General features: G+C 45.7%; 2 protein-coding genes across 4 annotated transcripts in view; one reads left to right on the top strand and one right to left on the bottom strand.

The window, feature by feature from the left end:
• Positions 1-1,379, bottom strand: part of ACSM5 (acyl-CoA synthetase medium chain family member 5) — a 29,718-nt gene extending 28,339 nt beyond the window's left edge. For all 3 annotated transcript variants that reach the window (XM_017849875.1, XM_017849869.1, XM_017849879.1), the window contains exon 1: positions 1,222-1,379. The gene's annotated coding sequence lies outside the window, so the exon portion shown is untranslated. The remainder of the gene's footprint in view (positions 1-1,221) is intronic.
• Positions 1,380-5,916: 4,537 nt separating this feature from the next.
• The window catches only part of PDILT (protein disulfide isomerase like, testis expressed), a 46,017-nt gene continuing 24,990 nt past the window's right edge, over positions 5,917-26,943 (top strand). Inside the window, exons 1-3 of the mRNA XM_017849856.1 lie at positions 5,917-6,144; positions 11,283-11,500; positions 26,183-26,389. Of these exons, the coding sequence (XP_017705345.1) occupies positions 11,299-11,500; positions 26,183-26,389 (409 nt within the window). The 5' untranslated portion in view covers positions 5,917-6,144; positions 11,283-11,298. The remainder of the gene's footprint in view (positions 6,145-11,282; positions 11,501-26,182; positions 26,390-26,943) is intronic.

Here is a 26,943-nt window from a genome sequence, read left to right as displayed (position 1 = left end):
TTTTTTGGTACTAAGTCCTCAAAATCGGATATAGATTTTACCCTTACAAACACGTGTCAATTTGGACTAGCCACACTTCAAAGGCTCAAAAGCCACAAGTGGCTGCTGCATGGCATGATGTGCTTTTAGTGTCTTTTTAATTTTTTAAATTTTTTAAAATTAATTTTATTAGTTTCAAAATTTTTATTATTGTGATTTTTGAGACAGAGTCTCACTCTGTTGCCCAGGCTAGAGTACGGTGGTGCCATCACAGCTCACTGCAGCCTTGAACTGAAGCAGTCCTGCCACCCCAGCCTTCCTACAGCTGGAACTACAGGCACTAGCCACCACGTATGGCTAAATGTTTTAAAGGTTTTTTTGTAGAAACAGGATCTCACTGTGTTGCCCAGGCAGGGCTTGAACTCCTGGCCTCAAGTGATCCTCCCAACTCGGCCTCCCAAGTGCTGGGATTACAGATGTGAGCCACTGTGCCCAGCCCAGTTTTAGTGTCTTGCTACTCAAAGTGTGATCTGGAGACCAGCAGATGGGGCCCCACTCTATACCTGTAGAATTAGAATCTGCAAGTTAGCAGGATGTTCAGATGTTAAAGTTAACATGTTGAAGTTTGAGAGACATTGGCCCGGGAGCTGCATGTGACCTCAGTTTCAGTTTCCTTGCATTAAATTCCTCTTAGTAATAATAATAACAAAATATGGTAATAACAAAATGTGGTAATAACAACCAACAAGAATAACGTGGCACAACAAGAAAAACCATAACAGCTACAGTCTATCGAAGGCCTACTGTGTACCAAGCATTTTAAAAGTGCTTATAGGCATTATTTCATTAAATCGTTATAACAGCTCTATGCTGTAAATGTTATTTTCTCCATCTACAGATAAAGAAAGTGAGGCTTAAGGGGAAAAGTGACTTTCAGGTTTCACCTCCTGGAAAAACATAGGCCCCAGCCTCTGCAGTGGCCACCAGGCCTAGGCCTGCGCCTCAGAGACTTCCTTTCTCTGACCCACCTCTCCTGCCCCTCACCTCTCCTGAACTCTGCCCCAATCCTTTCCTCAGTCTCCCACCCCTGGATTCCTCAGGCGCCTAAACAGCTGATAATTTAGAATCCCCAGGCCTCTTTCCCATTCCCGGACACCATTTCAGATGTCACTTCCTGGTTTAATCGGCAAAGGCCTCAGAGGCAGCTGACACCTTCGGCTGAAAACTTTCTTTCCAAATTACCTTGCTCTTGAACCAAAGTAATGCAAAAGGTCTCTGTTTTCTGTTTCAGCTGAGCGGAGCAGACCTGAATGCCTGTAAACACTGAGCTCCCTCAGAAAACAGCCTCCCACAGGGAACTTCGGCCCCAAATGCAGCCAAGAGTGGGCAGAGCCAGAACCCAGCAGCTGACACAGTGGCTTTAACTGGTCAACTGGTCAGGGTGTGTTGAGCCAGTGAAAGTGGCCTCCTGCCAAGTTTTCTCAGTACTCACAGTGGCTGGAAGATCAGACCTCAACTGTCATGCCTGGTGGGTGCACTGAAACTGGTGAATATATTCCCTAAAAATTCAAGTTGCCATCTAATCAGAAAAAGCAACAAGAAGATTATGATGCTTTAACAGAAAAGGTACAATAGTGATAATAATATAAGTCAGACTTTGTTTCTTTTCTGCTTAGAACCCTCCAATAGATACAGAGAGAACAGAGGAGTGGTTCCAGGGAATGGCTCTAAGGCACCCCTTTGAAGTCATAGAATTGTTCTAAATTTGGATTGTGGTCATGACTGCACAACTCTGTAAATTTACTGCAAAAAATAGTAATAATAATTGTACACTGCCAAAAGAAGTTTTTTGGGTGTTTGTTTGTTTGTTTTTTTGTTTTTTGAGACAGGCTCTTGCTCTGTCACCCAGGCTGGAGTGCGATGGTGCAGTCTTGACTCACTGCAACCTCCACCTCCTGGGTTCAAGCGATCCTCCCACCTCAGCCTCCCGAGTAGCTGGGACAATAGGCACGCACCACCACGTCTGGCTAATTTTTGTATTTTTTTGGTAGAGATGGGGTTTCAACATGTTGACCAGGTTGGTCTCAATTCTTGACCTTAAGTGATCTGACCACTTTGGCCTCCCAAAGTGCTGGGATTATAGGTGTGAGCCACTGCACCTGGCACAAAGGTGGTTTTTTGAAAAAGCTTCCTACAGTTCCCTATCTCACTCACAGTCCAAGCCAAAGTCCTGACAATTGCCAGGCGCGGTGGCTCACGCCTGTAATCCCAGCACGTTGGGAGGCCGAGGTGGGTGGATCACGAGGTCAGAAGATCGAGATCATCCTGGCTAATACGGTGAAACCCTGTCTCTACTGAAAATACAAAAATTAGACGGGCGTGGTGGTGGGCACCTGTAGTCCCAGCTACTCTGGCAGGCACCTGTAGTCCCAGCTACTGGGGAAGCTGAGGCAGGAGAATGACATGAACCCGGGAGGCGGAGGTTGCAGTGAGCCGAGATCACACCACTGCATTCCAGCCAGAGGCACAGCAAGACTCCGTCTCAAAAAAACAAAAACAAACAAACAAACAAAGAGTCCTGTCAGCTGCCTACAGGGCCCCACAGGAATTCCTGCGAGTTTTTCTCCTCAAACCCCGTGTCTCACTCTGCTCCAGCCATGCTGGTCTTTTTGTTGTTTTGTTCTCTGAAGTTCTTTTAAATTATTTTAATTTTGTGGGCACATAGTAGGTATATACATTCATGGGTTACATGAGATGTTTTGATACAGGCATGCAGTGCGTTAGAACCACACCAGGGTAAATGGGCTGTCCATCACCTCGAACATCTATCCTTTGTGTTACAAACAATCCAATTATACTATTGTAGTTGTTTTAAGCGTATGGTTAAATTATTTTTGATGATAGTCATCCTGTTGTGCTAGCAAATACTAGGCCTTGTTTATTCATTCGTACTGCTTTTTTGTACCCGTTCACCATCTCCCTTCTCCTCCAACTCCCTGCAACACTTTCCAGACTCTGGTAACCATCCTTCTATTGTCTCCATGAGTTTATTTGTTTTCCTGTTTAGCTCCCACAAGTAAGTGAGAACACAGTGTTTGCTTTCTATGCCTGGCTTGCTTCCCTTCATGTAATGACTTCCAGTTCCATCCATGTTGTTGCAATGACAGGGTTATGGGTGTCCTATAGAGAGGACGCTGAACGATTAACTGCCTTTCTTTGCAGTGATTCAAACATCACACTGGATTTTTATCTGTCACTGTATGTTGTTCCCCTGTGACTCTGTCTCATTTCCTGGCCTGGCCAGTTTGGCTCATTTCCACGCAGGCAGCTCCTCTCCCTTGCTGCCACGCTTGGCCACAGGGAACCATCTTCTGGGCCCTCAGTGTCCACTTGCTCAGCATTCAGTCCTCTACTGCGACCCAGAATACAACCTCATCTCTGACTCTCCAGCCAGATCTAAAGATACAATCTCTACCCTCAGTAGGGTGGAGACTGTTGGATATTATCTCTTTTTCCAGCAGTCTAATCTCAATATCACTACTCTCCATCAGTACTTTTAAAAGAATATATAATCATAAGACATGAAAATGTTTCATAAATGTTCAGTGAAAGAACTGGATACACTTTATAGATAATATAATCACAATTTTATTTTTAAAAAGTATATATTAATCCCATACATAACAAAATATAAATGTTTCTCTAAGTAAGATGATGTACGATTTTAATTAACTCATTTTTTCTGTATGTTCTATGTTTTATAAATTAAATCCTGTTCTTTTCTAATCAGAAAGAAATTAATGTTATTTTACAAAAAGAAGCTTTAAGTTGGGCACAGTGGCTCACGCCTGTAATCCCAGCACTTTGGGAGGCTGAGGCGGGTGGATCACCTGAGGTCAGGAGTTTGAGACCAGTTTGGCCAACATGTTGAAACCTCGTCTCTACTAAAAATACAAAAATTAGCCGGCTGTGGTGGTGCGTGCCTGTAATCCGAGTTACTCAGGAGGCTGAGGCAGGAGAATTACTTGAACTCAGGAGGCAGAGGTTGCAGTGAGCCAAGATCGCACCACTGCACTCCAGCCTAGGCAAGAGAGCGAGACTCTGTCTCAAAAAATAAAAAATAAAAAAATAAAGAAGCAGCAGCTTTATCGGTAAATGAGTATCATCATGAAAGTGTCTATGTTATGCCAAGAAACAACTAACTGTGTGCAAGAGTGAAGGAAAGTGAATAAAGGCCATTTGAGATAATAACCCAAGTGTTTTAGTTTGTGACTAAAAGTTGACAAGTGTGAAAGATGTCAAAATAATACATGCCAGAGTAGATTGTTGATTTGGACAGGGGAGAAAAAAGAGTCAAACATACCCCAGGAATTATTTACAAACACAGCATCCAGAAAAGGAATAATTGGCAAGAAAAGTTGAAAGGGACATGATGAGTTCAAATTAAGACATTCGGGTTTTTAATGAGTGTGGTTCAACCAAAAAGAGCTCTTCTAATAGGCAGATGGAAAACAATCTTAATAGTAAATGCAATGAATTTATCAAATCCAGGGGAGTAAATGAGGGAGTAACTTACAAAGGGGAATATTTGAACTCATGCATTTAAACAAGCCAACAAAAGTATAGAAGTTAAGTATGGAAAGAGAAGAGTGGGGCCATGTGCCGTGGCTCACGCCTGTAATCCCAGCACTTTGGGAGGCCGAGGCGGGCGGATCATTTGAGGTCAGGAGTTTGAGACCATCCTGGCCAACATGGTGAAACCCCGTCTCTACTAAAAATACAAAAATTAGCCAGACATGGTGGCACGTGCCTGTAGTCCCAGCTACTCGTGAGGCTGAGGCAGGAGAATCGCTTGAACCCTGGAGGTGAAGGCTGCAGTGAGCGGAGATGGCGCCTCTACACTGTCTCAAAGAAAAAGAAAAGAAAGAGAAGAGCAAAGCGCTAGGACTAAAACCCACAGATGTTAAAATTTAGTGAAATGAATGTTAATCATCTCCATTAGTATTTAATAAGAGTTGGGCAGCAGATAGCCAAAGGCTGCAAACTCTGACAATAATAACGATGCTAGTAATATCAACAGCCTTTTCTTTATTCATTCAACAAATATTTATTGAGCACCTATCACCTGGTAAGCAAAGTAAATTATGTGCAATTTAGAAGATAATTAATGTTATGAAGAAAAACCTGGAAGGATGATGAGGAACGCCTGAGACGGGGATGGGGCACTTACAAGTTTAAACGAAGTGGCCAGGAAAGGCCCAACTGTGGAACTGAGATTTGGGCAAAGACTGGAACAAGCTAAGAGGGTGAACCTTGAGTCTACCTGGGTAAAGAGCCTCCCTAGCAGGGAAAACCACAAGTGCAGAGGCCCTGACATTGTATTGAAGGACTGGCAGGGACACACCAGTGTGGCTGGAGCAGGATGAGTAGAGATCTTTCTCCCCAAGGAGATGAGGCCAGGGTGGTGATGGGTGAGGGGGCTACTGCCTTTCAGGTACCGAGCTGCTCATTTTGCATAAATCATCTTGTTTTATCCCATCCCCCTCTTGGGCGTTCCTCATCATCCTTCCAGGTTTTATTTTTCTTCATAGCCTTAATTATCTTCTAAATTCCACATAATTTACTTTGCTTACAACACCCCTCTGAGTTAGATGCCATGTTACAGGCATGGAAACTGAACCTCAGACAGAGTAAGTGACATTCTCAAGACCCTACAGCTGTTCAAGACAGAGCTGGGATTCAAATTCCAATCCATAGGCACTGAGTTCAGAGCCCTCCTGGGCCATATCCAGCACCCCACAGTGAGTTTTGTTTCTGGCCCTTCAAGTGAACTCAGCAAGGGCTGCCAGGCAGGGCCCTCTCTTACTCAACAATGGCCCATTCTTCTCCAGGGTCACCCCCGGTCCTCTAGAACCCCAGAACTCAGAACTGCTGCTGAGGCTGCTGTGGCCTCTGTGTGCCCAGGAAGGGACTTCATTTCTGCCTGTGGATTTCTTTAGAATGCCCAGCCATCTGCGGGTCCTGCCCTGATCACAAGGAGAAGCCAGGAGCCTCCTCTTCAGGCTACAACCTCCCTTCTTAAGGGCCGCAGAGTTTGTGGCCCCACCCCCAGCACAGCCCCGGCTCGGCCCCAGTAACCCTGGGAGTGGCCTTGGCTTCCTGCAGGTACGAGCTTCAGTGAAAATGGGAAATCTGACTGACGGGCCCTGCCTTGGGAGGCTTTTCTCTGCCAGGTGTCACCAGTTTAAGTTTTAAGTGTGGGTTTTGGTATAGATGGCTACACATTAGGATCAAGTTGAGGACTTTAAAAAAATAGTAACAATGCCCAGACTCACCCAACCCCAGACCAATTACATTAGAACCTACTGGGTTTGAGCTTGAACATCAGCATTTTCTATTACACCCTCCAAGAGATTCTCAGCATAGTCATGGCTGAGAACCACTGAAATGAACCATGGATGGGGTTTGCTGTGTAAGAATTAAATTAGGCCACTCGTTCATTCATTCAACAAACATTCGTTGAGCTCCAAATCTGGTGCAGGCACTGTTCTGGAGGGGAGAAAACAGTTGTGAACAACGGTATTTACATTATAAAGTTCAAAACGACAACAACAAAGTACGCTCCGAAATAATAATACAAAATATGATGCAAACAATGGTGATATGGCAGAGAGTGCTGAAAGCTGAGATGGGGTGAGACAGAGCAGCCCGGGAAGACCCTTCTGATGAGCTTGGATTTGAGCCAGGACCCAAAGAACCAGAAAAGGCTGACGATGTGAGGGAAGGGTGCCCCAGGGAGAGGCAAAGGCCCCAGGTAGGGTGTGCCTGGGAAAGGGAAGAGGCCGGTGTGGCTCCCCAGAGTGCAGGAGGAGAGAGAGAGAGGAGGAGGGCGATAAGGCCAGATGGGTCCAGAACCAGTGGGGCCTGGTAGACCACAGAGAACAGTTTGGCTGGTGTGTGGTTTCGTGAATAGATAGTTAAAAAAAAGAGGCAGAAACTTTTTTTGCACAATATATAAAAGTGAGCACTTTTTAATAGGCAGAGTGGTGTGATGGAATTCCTGTGTCAAAAGGAAATCTTGGCCAGGCGCAGTGGCTCACAGCTGTAATCTCAGCACTTTGGGAGGCCCAGGCAGGTGGATCACCTGAGGTCAGGAGTTCAAGATCAGCCTGGCCAACATGGTGAAATCTCATTTCTACTAAAAATACAAAAATTAGCTGGACATGGTGGCGGGCGCCTATAATCCCAGCTACTAGGGAGGCTGAAGCAGGAGAATCGCTTGAACCCAGGAGGCGGAGGTTGCCGTGAGCCAAGATCATGCGATTGCACTCCCGCCTGGGCAACAAGAGCAAAACTCCATCTCAAACAATAAAAATAAAAACAAAGGAAATGTCTGATTGTTGTGTGGGGAATGGGTTGAGGTGAAGTACAAAGAGTAGAAGCAGAGGCGGGATCAATGAGGAGGTTACCACACCCTCTTGGCAGGAAACCAGGGTGACTGAGACACGGGGTCTCTCCATGGCATACTGGTGTAGGGAATGCACACAGTTGGCACTCAGCACAATATGGCTGGTGACCGGCCCCTCGATTTTGGCTATAATAAAAGTTTCCTATCACAGTCACTCTCCTCTGAGTAGCAGGTAGGGAGCTGATGTTGGAGCTGAACTTGGACTTTGTGAGGCTGGGGAGATTGTGCTGGGGGACACAGCAGAACCACAGTGGTGTCAGGCTAGAGAAGCAGGTGCCGGGAGAACCAAGGGCCAAGGCTGAGAGAATAAAGGGGCAGGTTAGGGCAGGCTGGAGGTAGGATGGCTGAGAGCACAGTCCCAGGGCTGGACTACGGTGGGCGCTACAGTCTCAGAAGAGCCCTGGGATGTTGCAGAGCTGAGCCAGGTATTGTGGGAGAGATTGGGAGAAAAAACAGCAGCAGGGCAGAGAGAGACTATTTCTCCCACACTCCTAGAAATGCAAATACAATAGTTCACTTCTTTGATTCCCTTAGTAAAATGTCAACTTCTAAATGAAGCTTTCCCGTGGTCACCCTATTTAAAATATCGGCTGGGCGTGGTGTCTTATGCCTGTCATTGTAGCACTTTGGGAGGCCGACATGGTTGGATCACCTGAGGTCAGGAGTTCCAGACCAGCCTGGCCAACACGGTGAAACCTTGTCTCTACTGAAAATACAAAAATTAGCCAGGCATGGGAGCATGTGCCTGTAATCCCAGCTACTCCTGAGGCTGAGGCAGGAGAATCCTTTGAACCAGGGAGGCGCAGGTTGCAGAGAACCGAGATCGCGCCACTGCATTACAGCCTGGGTGACACAGTGAGATCTTGCCTCAAAAAAAAAAAAAAAAAAAGAAAAAAAAAAAAAAATCAACACTCCTCCCCGACTCTATCACTTTCGAATCTTCTGTTATCCACCTTTTCTCCTTTGCATTACCATCATCTGACACACTATTGATCGCATCTATTTATCTCACTGTGTTTCCGACCACTAAGATGCAGGGGATGTTGTCTGTAGCCCTGGTACCTAGAATGGTACTTAACATGTTTTAAGACTTCAAAAATATTTGATGAATGAATGAGTGAGTGAGTGAGTGAGTGAACAGGAGCTGTCACTGGCTCCGTGGAGCCAGAGGGAAGCCTGGTGGCCAGAGTCTGACCGTAGAGGGCTCTCTTTGCCAGGCAGTGGGGCTTGGTCTCTGTCCTGTTCGACCTGAAGCACTGGAAACATTTGAGGCTCATAACCCAGCCCGCCCAGGTTAGCAGGAAACCTGACACCTCCCACTACCCCTTCCTTGATCAGGAACCCAGCGAAACACTCTGTCAAAGGCCTGGGAGGTGAGGGCGTGAGGACGAGCCCACTGTAGCCCCTTCTGCCTAGCTTTTGCTCAGAGGCTCAGCCCTCCACAGTGGTTGAGCTGGGCCCGTGGTTCAGCTCTGTACCCTGAAGGAGTCCAGCTGACTCAAGGTCTCCTCTGTCCTCCAGCAAGTGCCATCCAGACCCCTCAGAGAGGATCTCACAACCTTGAATTTCAAGGTTTCTTCTCTGAAGGCCCCTTGGGGCTTTTGCAGATCTGGCTCCCTCCTGCCAGCCAAGGGATTCTGGGCACCGAGGAGGTTTGGAAGGTTTGAAAGGACTGTCAGGCCTAGAATGGTTCTGGGTGACCCTTACATTTATATCACAACGAAGAGGTTATTCAAGTGCTTTTCTGTAGAATAAAAACTAACTCTCTAGTACTTTGATGTCTCCAGCTAGGCAAAGAATTCTTAGGCAGCCATTTCTTTCACAAGTAAGTGCATCAATGAACAAATAAACAAGCAAGTAAATTATTTCTAAGAACAGGGTTCCACCCGATCGTCATCACGGCTGTACCAGGCTCAGTCCGGGCTGGTAAGTGGCATGCCACCTGGTGAATCCTGGGACCCTGAGATCATTAGGGACTCAAGGCTGAGCTGATGGTAATGAGCCTTTTGACCGAGACATAGATTTAAATGGTCTGTATCATTCAGCTGTCCAGAAAACCAGGTTATCCACCTGCCCCTCTTCCTGTTCTCCACTTGCCCTTTGTTGGTTTCATTTGACCATGTGCTTCTCAAGCTACAAACTGAACGATAGATTTACCTGGGAGAGCCTTAGGAGACAAAGGAATCAATGACAATTCATGGATTTCATTCGGGTCCTGATTTAAACAGACTTAAAATTTATGAGGCGATCAGGGTCATTCGCACACTGTCCAGATATTTGACGATATGATGACATTATTGTGCATTTCATTAAGTGTGATAATAGTATTGAGGTTATTGTGTTGTTTTGAAAAATCCTTATCTTTTAAATATTTATAATAAAGTATTTATGGGTGAAATGACATGATTCCCAGAACTGGATTCAAAATAATCCAGGGCAGAGAGTCAAGAATATAAATAAAATAACATGGGTCATGACTATAAGTGAAGTTGAGTGATGAGTATCTTGGGGGTACATTACACCATCTCTCCAGTTTTGTGCATGTTCAAAATTTCCCAAATAGAAGTTGAAATAAAACAAAAGAATCATCTGGGGAGCTTTTGAAACATGTAGGTATCTAGACCCCATCCTGGGCAATTCTGAATTAATTGGTCTGGAGTGAGATTGAGTGTCAGTGTTCTCCTGAAAGCTCCCCAGAGGATTTTCGTGTGTATCTAGGGTTCAAAAGAGCTAATCAAGAAACAACAAAGAAAGATAATCTGATTCCATTTATATTTAAAAATATACATTCAGGCCGGGAGTGGTGGATCATGCCTGTAATCCCAGCACTTTAGGAGGCTGAGGCGGGTGGATCACTTAAGGTCAGGAGTTCAAGACCAACCTGGCCAACATGGTGGAACCCCATCTCTACTAAAAATACAAAAATTAGCTGGCTGTGGTGGTGGGTATCTGTAATCTCAACTACTTGGAAGGCTGAGGTGGGAGGATCACTAGAGTGAGCCTCTGGAACCCAGGATGTGGAGGTTGCAGTGAGCTGAGACTGTGCCACTGCACTCCAGCCTGGGCGACAAGAGCAAAACTCCATCTCAAAAAAAAAAAAAAAAATCTATCTTTCTATATATATCTCTCTATATAAATATAGATATATTCAAAGGTATGTTTATATAGGTATTTTCAATATCTGTAAGGATTCATTCCATACTTCTAAGAGTCACTTTCTCAGCAGTGAGAGAATGGGAGAGATTTTTACTTTCTTCTTGACATTTGTATTGTATTGCTTGAAACTTTTACAAGTGTGTATTATAGTTATGACTTTTTAAATATTTACACTTGATAAAATTTGTTCAAAAATTCAACAGGTACACTGCAAGGTAGTGAGCTTCCCTTCACAGGGGCATTCAAGCCTGGAGCTGGAGGAAGGTGAAGGGGGGACTTTGTGGGCAGAGGGATACCTGGGGGATTGTGATGGGGGATTGAGCCAGTTATCTCTGAGATCCAGAGGCTCACCCTAGGACTCTGAAATGGGACCTTATCTCTGCACAAGTCTCACCTCCTGGCTGGGAAGTCAGTGGGCTTGAGTGGTCTGCATTTGCTTCCGCATCCAGCTGCTTCCATTGGGTTCTTGCTGCTCTAAGGTTCCCCATACAGTTACCACTGGGCCTGAGGTTGACCTAATACTTTGCTTCTTCTCCAGGGCTGCTGCCAAGCTGCAGGCATTGCTGGGAGACAATGCCCAGGCCACATTCACCCTACGTGAACCGGCTGGACAAGGAAGGGGGATTGATGACATGGGGCTTCACCACCTGTGTTGATAAGGTCTCTGTTCCTTCTCCAGCCCCTGCAGGACAGCCATGGACCTGCTCTGGATGCCCCTGCTGCTGGTGGCCGCTTGTGTCTCTGCTGTCCACAGCTCACCGGAGGTTAACGCCAGTGTTTCCAGCATCCACATAACCAAGCCTGTGCACATCCTGGAGGAACGCAATCTCCTAGTGCTAACGCCCGCTGGCCTGACCCAGATGCTGAACCAGACCCGCTTCCTCATGGTGCTTTTCCGTGAGTGCCCCCATCCTGGGTGATGGATGATGGATGGGATGAGGCCTGCCTCCTTGTGTCTGGGGGCCAGAAGAGTTTTATATATTGCTAAACACATAAGAACACATATTATTTAAAACAGACATTTAATATATATAGACAGCATCATCTTCAATCTCCAGGAGAGAGTACTGCAGGGAGGTTAAGCAAATTGCAATATATTATGCCATCCCTCCAGTTTTGGATTTGTATGTGGCTCCTCTGTCCCACTGAAGAGGAGCCAGGCTTTAACCCCAGGTGTCTATATTATTCTGAGCCTCAGTCTTTCTCCTCTGTAAAATGGGTGTGAACCTAATGACACACTAGATTATAGTGAAGATTAAATGAGATGTAGTAAGTTCCTGGAACACAACTAGAGAGAAATAAATGATGGCAGCCTGGGGCAAGCTCTTGAGACAGGAGTTTGTAGACCGTCACTTTTTTGTTTGTTTTGAGACAGGGCCTTGCTCTGTCACCCAGGCTGGAGTGCAGTGGCATGATCCCAGCTCACTGCAACCTCCACCTCCTGGATTCAAGCAATTCTCCTGCATTATGCACCCGAGTAGGTGGGACCACAGGTGCCCCCCACCACACCCAGCTAATTGTTGTAATTTGTGTATTTTCAGTAGAGACAGGGTTTCACCATGTAGGCCAGGCTGGTCTCGAACTCCTGACCTCAAGTGATCTGCCCACCTTGGCCTCCCAAAGTGCTGGGATTACAGGCATGAGCAACTGCGCCTGGCTGAGACCATCACTTTTGCTATCAGATTTGCATGCCTGCTTTTTTCTTTGGACATTTTGCATCAGCAGACATTTTGGGGGACAGAGCAGGCTGCTTCTTCCTGAGGCATTGGGACCGAGCCATGCCCTGGGACAGAATGTACGGGATTTTCATAACAACTTCCCCATAGTGAACATTCATAGTGTGCCAGGCACTGTCCTCAGCGCTTCATTAAATGTGACATCATTCCATCCTCACGACCCTGTGTGGTGGGCACAATTCATCTCCCTATCTGATAGTTGAGGAAACAGAAACTCAGAAAGGATCAGCAGTTTTCCCAAGGTCACACAGCACAAGTAGAGACCACAGACCCCATGTTGTACCATGCTTTATATGGCACGATTTAGAGAATTAGACTGCAGATGTGAACACTGGATTGGAATCCTGTGTTCAGAGCCACTCCTGGAAAATGGCTGGCTCCGTATCAGTCCCCAAGGCCTGCTTCTAGGACATGCCTGACCAGAACTAGGTTCCCAGAGGCTCGGCAGAGCCTAAGGTTCCAAGGAAGATCAGGGCAGGGAAGGCAGGGTGCCTTTCCCTTCTTGGTTTTCACCTGCTTCCCAAGCTGCCTCTCCACCCACACTCCCCTTTGCTCCTCCTTTCGGCTGTTGTTCTGAGATAGCCCTATCTCCCTTCTCTGTGTGCTGCCCTCTGACCAGAACCATTTACAGACTCCCTTTTACTTCTAGTCCAACGAGTGCAATGTAGTGAGATAAGGTCGGCTTCAGAGGTTCACAGTCCTACGTTCAAAGGCTGAGTTCTGCCACTTACTATCCCGGTGGCCTTGGGCTGGTGACCTTGAGCATTCTGAACTTCTGTTTACTTGACTGTAAAATAGGGAATTTAATAACATTTATAGGCCAGGCGTGGTGGCTTATGCCTGTAATCCCAGCACTTTGGGAGGCCGAGGTGGGAGGCTCTCTTGAGCTCAAGTGTTCAAGACCAGCCTGAGCAACACGGCAAAACCCCACCTTTACCAAAAAGAAAAATACAAAATCAGCTAGGAATGGTAGCACACACCTGAAATCCCAGCTACTTGGGAGGCTGTGGTGCAAGAATCGCTTGAGCCCAGGAGGTCAAGGCTGCAGCGACCCGTGATCACACCACTGCACTCCAGCCTGGCTGACAGAGCGAGGCTCTGTCTCAAAATAAATAAATAAATAAATATGTACATACATAACATTTATAACTCCTAGGGTTATTGTGGGGATTAAGTGAAATCATGTGCTTAGCACAGTGACTGACACGTAATAAGAACTTAAGAAGATGTTGGCTTCCACTCTTATCATCCTCACCCATTTTCTCATCTGTACAAGGTTAACAATTCCTCTCTTGCAGGCTGTTGTGGTGATGAAAGTGGGCTCAGATATGCAGTACCTTGTCATAGTGGGCCCTCCACAGGCAGAAGCTATCACCATTGGGTTCTTATTCACCCCACATTTATGCAGCTCAATGCCAGGCCATGGGTGGACTCCATGGGTGTCTTGGTTTCTGCTCTCAAGGACTTTACAGTTTAAGCCAGGAATGTCACAAGGCATGAGAAACCCTTTAAAACAAAGTGTGTGATAAAGTCATGCAATTAAAATAGTCTAAATTGTACACTTTGGGTGCTCTGAAGTGGAGAAGTAATGGTTTGAACTCGTCCTCAGAAGTGGTTCTTCCAACTGCAGCAGCTGAGTGACCTTCTCTGGCTTGGTTCCCGCTCCCTCATGTCCTGGAGTGCGTGAAGGATTCCCAGACCAATGCAAATGCATCTGGATGCTTGAAGTTTGCCTTGAAGTGAGATACATAGTTTGTTAGGCTTCCCTGTAATGCCCAGTGATAGATAATCAAAGCCAAAGAGTTAGTAGAAGTCATTAGAATTTATGGTTGTTGATGTCAATATTTAATCAAAGACCTCATGCCAAGCACTGGTAAATTCTAAAGAATCTCTCTTAACCTGAATCACTCGTGCATCTTGGTTCTTATGCAACATCAAGGTTTGGTATAGTGTACATTGGGATCCAGGCAAGCCTGAGTGTAAAGCTGAGTTCTTCCATAAACTGCATGTGCGGCCTTAGGTGGGTTTCTTCGTGTCTCACTTTCACCTGTAAAGCGAGAATATTGAAAGTGGTATGGTCATTATAGGGATTAACTGAGAGGCTGCCTATTACCTGACATGTGGAAGTTGCTCAACAAACATGAACTCCCATTCTCCCTTGCCCTGTGGCACTGAGGCAAATGCAGTTCATCAACCCTGTATCAGTTAGGACAGAGTTCAACTGCAACTAATTAAGAATCTGCTGACGGTGATGTCTTCATCTGTTTGTGTTGCTACAAAGGAATACCTGAGGCTGGGTAATTTATAAACAGTGAAGGTTTATTTGGTTCACAACTCTGCTGGTTGGAAGTTGGGCATCTGGCAAAAGGTTCAAGCTGCTTCTACTCATGGTGGAAGGTGAAGAGGGAGCTGGTGTGTGCAGCGATCACGTGTGAGAGGGGAACAAGAGAGAGGGGCAGCAGATGTCAGGCTCTTTTTAACAACCAGCTCTTGCAGAAACTAATAGAGTGAGAACTCACTCATTACCTTGGTGACAGCATCAAAACATTCATGAGGGATCCACCTCTATGAACCAGACGCCTCCTATTAGGCCCCCCCTTCAACACTGGAGAACAAATTTCAACATGACATTTAAAGAAAGTCAAACTAACCAAACTATAGCAGCTGGCTGAATCCAAGAGCTGATCTCACACACTGTGTGAGGCGGGATAGGCAGTCAATGCCTGGTATAGCAGCTCCACAGCATCAGGGACAAGCCTCCTTCTATTTTCTTACTCCCTCATCCTTGACACATTACAACTCATGGTCACAAGACGGCTGCTGTGCTTCTTGCATTGCACTGGACGTTCCAGCTAGAAACAAAAAGGGATGGGCAAACAACAAATGGATAAAATACATCAGCCACCTATGTCCCTTTAAAAAATAAAACTTTCCCAGAGCTGCATCCAATCACTTTGGTAACATCTTGCTGGCTAGAACTTGGGCCTATAGATGTTTCTAACTGAGAAGTCTGGAATGGTGAATATTTTAGGTTTCCAACCTCTTTAGTTGAGGAAGCAAAACAAAAGGAGGTTATAAATGGCTGATTCTCAGTATTTGCCACAAGATCCAAGGTTATAGGCTAACTTCAATGTGCCAAGCATCTTATTAGTTCTTTGCATACTGTGGGGTCAATTAATACGAGATCAGTGAAATCCCTTAAAGAAATAAATTCTAGAATGTATTGCCCACTTTAATACTCAAACGTCTTCTTTGTTCTAATTTTGACTAGTTATCTTAAAAATCACTGTGTTTACTGGGAAAGCTAACTGCTATAACAATCTAGGTTCATAAGGGTCCATGTCATCTTAGTCCCAGGTGGATCTGCAGAGAAGCTCTGCCCCATACAATCATTCAGGCACCCAGGCTCCTTCTACCTAGGGCCTGAGCCATTCCTTAGGGCCTAGAGTACTCCACAGAAACCTCTGCCTCCAGCCAGCAAAGGGAGAGGGAGGCCAGGACGTGCCTCTGGGTCAGGCTAGGCCTGGAAAGGATGCCCATCTGTGCTACTCAATGGATAGGCCATAAGCCAGCAATGTCAGCTTCACTAAGGAGCTCATAGAAATGCAGACTCTCGCCATTCGCGGTGGTTCCCACCTGTAATCCCAGAACTTTGGGAGGCCAAGGCGGGTGGATCACACCGTCAGGAGATTGAGACCAGCCTGGCTAACACGGTGAAACCCCATCTCTACTAAAAATACAAAAACTTAGCTGGGCGTGGTGGCGGGCGCCTGTAGTCCCAGCTACTCGGGAGGCTGAGGCAGGAGAATGGCGTGAACCCAGGAGACGGACCTTGCAGTGAGCCGAGATCACCACTGCACTCCAGCCTGGGTGACGGAGTGAGACTGCGTCTCAAAAAGAAAAAAAAAAAAAGAAAGAAAGAAAAAAAAGAAATGCAGACTCCCAGGTTTCATCCTAGATGCACTGAATCAGAATCTGCATTTTAACAAGATTCTCAGGTGATTCACGTACATTCAAGTGTGGGAAGCACTGGTGTACATCATTTCTACCCACATTTCATTGGCCAGATCACTGCCCTATAGCCATGCTTATCTGTAAGAGAGGTTGGGAAATGTAGTATGACTGTGTACACCAAGAGGATAAAGAAACCAGGCCTGGGGAACCCACAACATTGCCTTCCTTTAGTCACATTGCACCTGCTTTTTGCTATAAAAGCCTTGAAATAACCTTTGTTCAGAAGCAACTCAAGGCTGGGCGGGCTGAGAGGCAGACTGGTGGAATAAGCTCTTTAAGACAGTGAACCACCAGGAAAAGATTTCTCTTCTGGGCAGGAATGTCAAAAACTATTTTCTCCAAGAGATTGCCTTTATTGACTGTGGCTCAGGCTAGCTTTCAAGGGACAGCTGTTTCTCAAATCTAGTGGACACTTGACAGCCCTCACCTTCCTTGACCTTCTTTGCATATTCATGCCAAGACCCCCTAATGCCTGGTTTCCGTGAACTCAGGTCTCTTCTGGTTCCTATATACCTCTCTGGCTCCTTTTTCACAGTTCTTTTCTATGACTCCTACTCTTTCCCATAACATTGAAACTAAGGATATAACAGGAAGCTCAGGAACTGAGCCCATGAGCTGGCAGCTGGCCTATGCAGTGTTTAAAAGAAATGAAACATGTCACAATTAAAACTGAATTTGCATCAGCTCTTCAAAAAATCAGAAGATCTGGAAGCACTGGCCCACAGTTCTACACGGTGACAATTGGCTGAAGCTGAGTTGTGATTTTTCCTTGTGGTCAGAGAACATGCTTACCAATTTGCCATATTCCTGTCCTGCCAACCTCACACTGTCACACTCTCTGCTTTACCCCCATGACATTTGAGTCTATTTCCCTGCCAGAAATTCGGTCTTCCAATCTCCTTCCTCAATCCTTGTCCTTCTCATTTGAGGTATACTCTGTGAGTGGTGCTGCTTAAATGAGGAAATTTGGGGATGTGGGAGCATCAATAAGTCAGTCCCCCTGAGTCCCGGTGCCTCCCCAACTAGGTTATGCTGCCACTTCATGGAAGCATGAATCGCCTTCTTTTTGTACCCTTAACACTTATGGTTCCCACAGGGAATGTCCAATTGGGTCATTTTTGCCTCTATCCAATATTGAACATGCCTGTTGCTTGAAGTTTCGTCAACGTAGTTCCAAGCTTGTGACCTCCCTCTAGCTCAGGCTGTTCATCAGGATGCCAGTTTGATTTTACTTCAAAGCCCTTTGAGCAATACCTTGTAAGAGAAATCCACTCTGGACCATTTTCTTTACATGAGCCTGTGAGCAGGGCAGGCATTTCCACTTTGCTGAAAGACCCCTCCAGCTAGTTCTGCGCATCCCTCATCCACACTAGAATTCAGGCCAGCACTTGTGCATCTGTTTCATGGTTACTTTTTTACAGGAAAGAGCAGAGAACCTTGCAGTCTTACTCCACTTGCTGTGGAACTGATAAACTAATGGTTTGCACAGATAAAACATCCAAACCATCTCTTTTGCTGTAGCCCTAATTTCTAATCTGGGACCCTCAATGGAGGTGTTGAAAGGCTTAGAGCCATACGTTTACACAACCACAAAACACACCTCAACATATTCCCCTTCCAAAAATGGTGTAGTGGATGGATAAGGCTCGGAAACCTGTCCAGTCCACACGAGAATAGTAGGCTCTGCCCTGTTTTAACCAAGGCAGAAGGGTGAGTTCATAGTTCTTTAATTCTTATGACATAAGAACTGACACTAAATCTGGGGCTACAGAGGGAGCCAATCAATTTCACATTCCTCAATTGCATTCGACAACAACCAATGTGCATACTTCAAAGCTAGAGCCTTTCCACTAGCAGGTATTCCAGAGCAGTGAACTCAACAGCAGCAAAAATTTTCTTATCTAAAAGGGACACTCAATTAATCTCATTACATTTGAATCTTTGATTCCTGCCCATACACAATTAAATTCAAAATGAGTTCTCAAGAAAATTAGTAGGCTTTCTAAAGTGGCCTTTGGAAAAACAAATCACTTGGGGAAAGCACTATAAAAGCTTTCTTTAAGGGTAAATGGGCTCTTCGAAAAAGAGATTTTCAGACACTGCCCCCAGGGACCACCTGAGTCGCTCAAATCCTTAATGGATGACCAGCTTTCTCTTCTCTCTGAGAACTCCAGGCCAAGAGCCAGGGGTTGAGGGAGCTTTCCTCTCAATGTTCCTCACAGTCCCAAATGCCACATGCCCACAACAGACCTCAACATCTTTGATTTGGTCCCAACAATCTGCTGCTTTGTATGTCCTGCCTTCACTGACATTACCACCATCCACTCAGTGTCAAAGTCAGAAACCTCAAGGTTGTTCTTGATTCCTCTACTCTCACATGTAATCCATCATCACATCCTGTGGATGCCACTTTCTAAATCCCTTTGCAATCTCTGTTATCCCCATCCCGCCACCACAGCCTTGGTTCTGGCCTCATTATACCTCACCTGAACCACTGCAACAGCCTCTGAGATGGTCTCCCTGCTTTCTCCAATGCTGTCCTGCAATGCACCCAGAGAGACTTCCTCTAAAATGCAAATCTGATCAGGTTACTCGGTAGCTAAGGTCTTCTGCTTGATCTAGCCCACGGCTACAGCCTCTGGGTCTTTGCACTTGCAGCTTCCATAGTATCCTTCCTACACTCCTTCACCTGGATTGTGAAGTTCATGCCCCTCATTAGTAGGGGCCTTCAGTCCCACTTAGTCTGGCTGGGAGGCCTTCCTATGCTCCCATCGCCTTCTTTTTACCCTCTCTCTCATAGCATTTGCCATATGGTATCAAAACTGCTTTTCATCATGTACATTGCGTGATGTTGGGGGCCAAATCTTACTCATCTCCTGATTCCTAACATTCAGCATTGTGCTTGGAGCATAGGCTTCCATAGATGTTAAACAAATGAATAGATGGGTGAATGAGATTTCCTTTGACCCATAATTTTCTTCATCTACATTAACTTGAATGAATCAAGGAGAGGGGATTAACTACCATTAGTGGGGAGAGGTCAAGATAAGATCAGGAGCTGTCTAGGGTCCTTTATCGCTTGTCTCTAAGGCAGAGGTGATAAGTTCTGTCCTGGGAGTAGGTTAGATGATGATGGTGAGCATGATATGGAGATGGTAATGTGGACGGAATAATGATGAAGATGATGATGATGACAGTGGTGAATGGATGGTGATGATAATGCGCTATTTAATGTATGCGTGGTGATGATGACCACAGGACGAATAGGCGACGTATGCGTGACAATTTCCGACGCATGATGGTGATGATAAGTGGCCTACTTAACTATGGTCAAGGTGGATGCATGACAAAGGGTCCGATGATAGTGCTGGTGATAATGATTATGATGATGATGACAATGGCGATGATGGTATTAGTGATCATGATTATTAACTATGGTGATGATGATGACAAGGGCGATGATGGTGCTGGTGATAATGATTGTTATGATGGTGATGACAATGGCAATGATGGTACTGGTAATAATGATTATTAACTATGCTGATGATAATGACAATGGTGATGATGGTGCTGATGACCATGATCGTTATGGTGATTATGATGAAAACTGCGATGATAGTGCTGGTGATGATGACTGTCATGATGATGGTGATGACAGTGGTGATGATAGTGCTGGTGATGATGGTTATGGTAATGATAATGACAACAGTGGTGATGATGATGACAAAGGCCATTTATCAAGCACCTGTGTTTCAGGCACTGCACTTGATAACCTTGTCCCCATCTTGTATATGAAGCATGTAAATGTCAGAAAGGTTAGATCATTTGCCCAAGGTCACACAACTGGTAAGTAGTGAAGCCTGGGTTTGAGACCAAGCTTGACACCAAATCTGCTGTTAAATTCATCTTCCTACACTGTGCTGATCATTGGAAACTTCATTCCTTCAGTATTTATTGAATACTGGTTATTTGCCAGATATATTGTAGGCACTGAGGATCTAGTGGTGAACAAAACAGGTGATCATCCTTACCCTCCTGCAACTGACATCCTGGAGACAGAAGACAAAAGATAAACAAATAAATAAGTAAAATAGATAGTATTTCCTATGGTTAAAAGTACTATGAAGAAAAATAGAGAAGAGTGATAGGGAATGTATGAGGTGGACGGAGATGAGGCTGTAGTATTAAATAGGATGGCCAGGGACACCTTCCCTGGAAAGGTAACACTTTAGCAAAGATCTTAAGATGGTGAAGGAGTGATCCATGCAGATTTAGGACAGAAGGAACAGCAAGTAAAAATACCCTGGGGTGAGGGAGATTGTACCCATGTGGCTAAAGATATAGGGTTTCTGAAGAGAAGAGAAGTAGAAAATGAGGCCAGAAAAATAGGGAGGTACAGATCTTTTAAAAACGTAAAGGCCATTGCAACGGTCAGAACAAATTGGTGGCTGGCCTCTGAGAAAGTAGAAGAGATTGACGACAATCCTGAAGTCCCTATCGACTGTGAGCGCCTCTGTATACTGTGCAGGGCTCTGTGCTATGGGGAGAGGGTTATTCTCAGAATATTTTTTTCATGCTTGATCAGAAGTTGGATCTAAAGTAGGGTTTTTCATCCTAAGCCCTATGGACAGTTGACTAGACAATTCTTTGCTTGTAGGGCTGGGGCTGTCCTGTGCATTGTAGAATGTTTAGCAGTATCCCTGGCCTCTATCCACTAGATGCCAGTAGCATCTCTTTTTCCAGTTGTGACAACCAAAATGCCTCCAGACCTTGCAAAATGTCCCCCATTGAGAACGACTGGTCTAAAGAAAGGCAGACTTAAGTTCCTTGTGCTGGGATCAAACTCCACTTCCCATGCTCATCACCTCCTCATCACCTATCAGCCCCTCCTCTGACTCACATTCACTGCTCAGAGAAGGGAACCTGGGGTTTTCTACTAAAGACCAGGCAAACGTTAATTCTAGGTCCATTAGCCATTAGCACATCTACACACCAAGCAGACAGTCAGGGAGCCACTGCCTATTCTAACATGGCCCTGAGTCCCATGTGCTTATCCTGAAACCCACGTGAGAGCCCTATAATAGGCCTAGAACTTGTGATGGATGGTTTGGTGATGGTCACTGTTGTTCTCTTTCATCAGTAGCCAGAAGATCTTTGGGGTTCCTGACATCGCCATGGGACCCTCCCTTTCCAGAGAGAATCTGGTCAGAGCAATACCAAAGAGTCTCCTCCTATGTCATCAAAATAGCTAATGTATATTTGTACCAAAGTTTTGCACACCTTGTCTTAGTTTGTAGGATCACTCTAAGATGTAGGATCTATTAATAACCCCACTTTATGAATGAGGAAACTGAGTCACAGAGACTTAAAAAAATAAAAACAACTTTCCTGGGCTACAAGCACTGTAAACCACCATAACTGCCTCTGATAAGATAACCTAACGAATTTATGTTAATTGAGCATCTAATATATGGCAGACAATGAGCTAGGACCTGAGAGCTCAGGGCCTGACAGAAGTTGGGCCCATGGGCGCTCTTGGCCTCACAGCAAAAGGGTCTCTGTCCATCTACAGCCCACTGGGCACTGCTCAGCCTAAGTGCCAATATACATGTGAATTGTCTCCACACCCGGCCAAACTGGCATTTCCAGTTGACCAGGGCAGAATGTAGATGCTGAGACCTGAGGGGTGTATGCATTTATTTCACACCTACAAACTTGGAATTCAAGGTTCCAGAACCCAGAAGGAAAACCAATTTGCAATTTTTTTTTTTGAGGTGGAGTTTTTGCTCTTGTTGCCCAGGCTGGAGTACAATGGCACAATCTCAGCTCACCGCAACCTCCGTCTCCTGGGTTCAAGTGATTCTCCTGCCTCAGCCTCCTAAGTAGCTGGGATTACAGGCATGTGCCACCACACCAGGCTAATTTTGTATTTTTAGTAGAGACGGGGTTTCTCCATATTGGTCAGGTTGGTCTCGAACTCCCGACCTCAGGTGGTCTGCCCGCCTCAGCCTCCCAAAGTGCTGGGATTACAGGCATGGAGTCACCACGCCTGGCCCAATTTGCAAAATTTTTAAAGAAAGAAGCCAGAAAATCAGACTCTAAATTTTAAAGAGTGGCGTTGGCTCTGTAGGTTGTCTCAGCTCTGATGGGAACCACCTGGAACGGAAGAAATGAAAAACGTGCCCCTATCAACCTGCTCCAAGAAAAAGAAAGATTTTTCAGACCAGCTGGCTAATTTGGTCATTTAGAGCATGAACTCTGGAGCTAGTCAGCCTTCAAGTTGACTCTCAGCCTAACTGCATACTAGCTGTAAGACCTCTGAGCTTCCATTTCCTTATTGATGATATTCCTGCTTGTAATCATAGATAACTCACAGGGTTGTTCTGAAGATTAACCAGGATAATGCATGGAACACTAAGCAAAGTATTTAGCATAGTAAAGGATCAATGCGTGTTATTATTATTACTATTCTCATTATCAACATCGCCATCCATATCATCATCATTATGGTGATGATAGTGACATCATCATTATCATCTTTCCATAGGAAAAGATCCTACATAATCCTAAGTCACTCAGATCAAAACCTCAGAGTCACCCTGGACTCTGCTCTTTCACCATGTTCCATATCCAAACTCCTCCTCTCAAATCTCTCTAGAATAGAATCACTTCTCAGTCCCTCCATTACCACTCTCCTGGCCCAAAGCCATCACCATCTCTTGCCTGGATTACTGTAGTAGCCTCTGACTGGTCTACCTGCATCCATTCTTTTCCCCCTTTTGTCTAATCTCCATATAATATTCAGAGAAATCCAGTTAAAAAGTAGCTCAGATCACCACCTGAGGTCAGGAGTTCGAGACCAGCCTGGCCAGCATGGTAAAACCCCGTCTCTACTAAAATACAAAAATTAGCAGGGCCTAGTGGCGCGTGCCTGTGCCAGCTGCTCAGGAGACCCAGGCAGGAGAATCGCTTGAACCCGGGAGGTGGAGGTTGCAGTAAGCCAAGATGGTGCCACTGTACTCCAGCCTGGGCCACAGAACAAGATCCGTTTAAAAAAAAGAAAAGTAACTCAGATCACATCCACCTCTGCTCCAAACCCTCTGGTACCATTCCATATTCTGGGAAGAGTCAAAGTCTATTCAGTGGCCTGCAAGACCCTACATCACCTGTCCCCTGGCCCCAGCTCACTCTGCTCCAGACCCAGTGGACTTCTTGTCATACCTTGAACATGTCACACATGCCCCACCTCAGGGCCTTTGCATACACTGACCCTTTACCAGGAATTACCATCTCCTGCTAGATGTCTACATGGCTTACTCTCTCATTTCTTTCCATCTTTATTAAAACATTGCTTCTCAGTGAGCCATCTTTAGCCTCCTACTTAAATTTGCAATTTCCCTAATACTGCCAACCTCCAATTCTCCTGTTCTTTTCCAAAGCACGTATTATCTAACTCAGCACATATTTTACTTTGTTATTTTGCTTATTTTCTGCCTTTTACAGTGACAGCAGGGGTTTTTATCAGTTCACTGTTACATCCCCAATCCCCAGGACAGTGCCTGGCACATGGCATATCCTAAAAGATTCATTGTATGAATGAAGAAATGAATGAATGCATAAAATGAATGAATGACTCTCCATTACTGTTATCATAGGCCCCATCAATCTAGCTCTCAGAATCCAGCATTCCAGTTGCCACAATCTCTTTCTGTCACTTAGGTTTCAGACACCCAGGGGCACTGGGTTGTGTGTGGAACCTCTGACATTTGCTCTACCATCTGGACAATCATTCCAAGTGTTTCTCCTGCCCTGAGCTTCCGCCCTTAGAAACTCAGATTCGGATTCTATGTCAATCAGCAATCCTGAGCACAGCATGGCCACATCCAGGAGGAAGCCGGGGAGAGCCTCAGGGACCCGAGCAGCCAGCAGTTGACCAGTGCATGCTGGTGATGATGGATGGGGAGTATCAAAGGCGATGGCGGTGACAAAGCAGGCAGTGGAGGGGCATCGACCCAGGAGGGAGGCTCAAAGTCCCCACTTCCTGTCCATTGACCGGGAGTTTAATGAAAGCGATCATTCACTTTCCGATCCCAGGCGTGCTGACCAGCAACTGGGCCTGCGCCAGCTGTCCCGCGGCCCTGCTTTCTGAACTGCGCTTTACAAAACACCTCTCTGTTGGACTTGGAACTTGCCCTCCGCCGCAGAGGTGATTTGCACTTTCTCCAAGTGCTCCAGATGGACCGCGGGGGTGGGGGGCAGTGAAAAAGATAAAATGTTTCGGCTTGAAAGGCAATTAATGACCCGCTGCCCTGGCTCAGCCCCCTTCCTCAGTCGTGGGGTAGCGAGGGACCTGCAGCCTCACAATGTTATCAGGAGGAAGAAAGGCTAACTTGGGCGCCTTTTAGTCCCCTCCGTTTAGCCAGAAAAGCCTCTTCCACTGCCAAGGTCACGTGCCAACTCCCTGATACTGCTTCCAGAAGAGGGCTTCCCCACTCCCTCCCCACTGTCCAGCAACGTGAGGGGCCAAGGCGTCCAGATCAGATCGCTTAATGGAGAGTTTCAGGTCTCTTCGATTTCCCCCATGCAAGAGGGTGGGCTCAGTGGAACACCATAACCTCCCCTCTCCCTGCCCTTCCCACACCTGGCCTTCCTTACCTAGGAAAGTCCCCTCTCCAATTATATGCTGGGCAACTGCAGAGGCCCAATTTGGCCTGTTAGCTCCAGGAAGTTCCACCAGATGGCGTTCACGAGCTCTCATGTTTCCTCTCTTGTCTCGCCTTAATTTCTGACCACAGAATTTTTTAAAAACAAAAAATTTTAATAGTTTGGAAAATTTCCCTCTAGACTTCTTTTGCCCTGTGCATACACTTCTTAAAAATTCCATAAATGTGATCATCGTGTCTATGCTATTGAGTGGTTTGTTTTTGTTTATTTCAATAGCTTTGGGGGTACAAGTGGCTTTTGGTTACACGGATGAATTGTATAGTGGTGAGGTCTGAGATTTTAGTGCACCCATCATCTGAGTCATGTTCATTCTACCCAATAGGCAGGGTTTTTTTTTTTTTCCCTCACCCTGCACTCAGCCTCCCCGAATCTGAATCTCCAATGTCCAGTATACCACTCTGCATGCTTTTGTGTAATCATTGCTTGGGTCCTGCTTTGACCACAGAAATTTTACCATAATAATGGAAGCAGTAGTAAGAATGCATCATGTACTTAACTTGTGCTAGGCATTATGCCAAGTGTTTGCGTGCTTAGTGGAGGTTAGAAAAGAAGAACTCTACAGTCAGACGGAGTGGGCTCTTATCCTGGCCATACCTCCACTGTCATAGGGCCTTGGGCAAGTAAGTCATTTGTTGTGCCTCAGTTTCCTCAGGTATAAAATTGATACAATAATAATACCTACCCCACAGAGTTATAGAGAGGAGAAAATGGCTTAAGGCACATAAATCTCTTAGAAAACAATAAGCAATTATAGCCGATTGTGATATAAATCTCATTTAACTCTGACAATTCCTTGAAGTAACCACTATTATTTTCCCCCACTTTACACAAGAGAAAATTGGAGCTCAGAGAGATTGAGTAAAGTTGACCACGGTTGTATTGTTTCCAATGCTACTGAATCCAAAGAACCTTGATAGACATCTCCCAGATTGTCCAATTTCATGAACCATTGTGTCTCACATCCTGTCACATTTATGAAAATTCAGCCATTAGCAGCTGAGCACAAGAAAGGTTCCGGGAGCTAAGCAGGTCCAACAAATAATCCACTGTTGGAGATGGAGAGCGAGGAAGGGCTCTCTCAAATTTTGTCTTCATTCTCTTTCAGACAACCCATCCTCAAAGCAATCCAGGAACTTGGCGGAAGAGCTGGGCAAAGCTGTGGAGATCATGGGCAAAGGCAAGAATGGGATCGGCTTTGGCAAAGTGGACATTACCGTAGAGAAAGAGCTTCAGCAGGAGTTTGGGATTACCAAGGTCCCGCAGTTGAAACTGTTTTTTGAGGGCAACAGGTCGGAGCCCATCAGCTGCAAAGGTAATGGTGCTTGTGTGTCACATTTGTTTCATGCTCATGGAAAGTCCACTTAACAGCCATAGGGTAAAGGTGGGAGGCTCTGCTCCATGCAGCCTCTCAGGGACCCAGGCTCCTCCAGCTTGTGACTCTGCCCTTCTCTAGGGTCTTAGAGCCACCTGCTCTTTCCTCTGTATTCACACAGCAGCTTGGGTAAGGGGTAGAAGGTCACCATGAGTACTGCTCATGGCCCTGGCCATGAACAGTGGGAAGTATCCCTTCTATTCACACCCCATTGACCAGAATTCTGCTACATGGCCCGAACCAACTGCAAGAAAGGCTGAGAAATACAGTTCAGTTCTGTCTTTAGAAAGAAAACGGGTTCAATGACTATGTAGCTGCCTCTACTACAGCTTGCAGCTCAGCTGATGGGCCCTAGAAACACCAAGAGGTGGGACGGTGGGGTGCATGGCTTAGAAACCAGACACCAGAGATTAAGTTCTAACTTCACTTCCCACTCCCAATCTTCGACTTTAGAATGACTTTGACAGAGTCCTAGGACTAGGGAAGCACTAGTT

This window comes from Rhinopithecus bieti, unplaced genomic scaffold, assembly GCF_001698545.2.
Source record: "Rhinopithecus bieti isolate Rb0 unplaced genomic scaffold, ASM169854v2 scaffold_1918, whole genome shotgun sequence".
Classification (NCBI taxonomy): Eukaryota; Metazoa; Chordata; class Mammalia; order Primates; family Cercopithecidae; genus Rhinopithecus; species Rhinopithecus bieti.
This window is presented reverse-complemented; position numbering and strand designations above follow the sequence as displayed.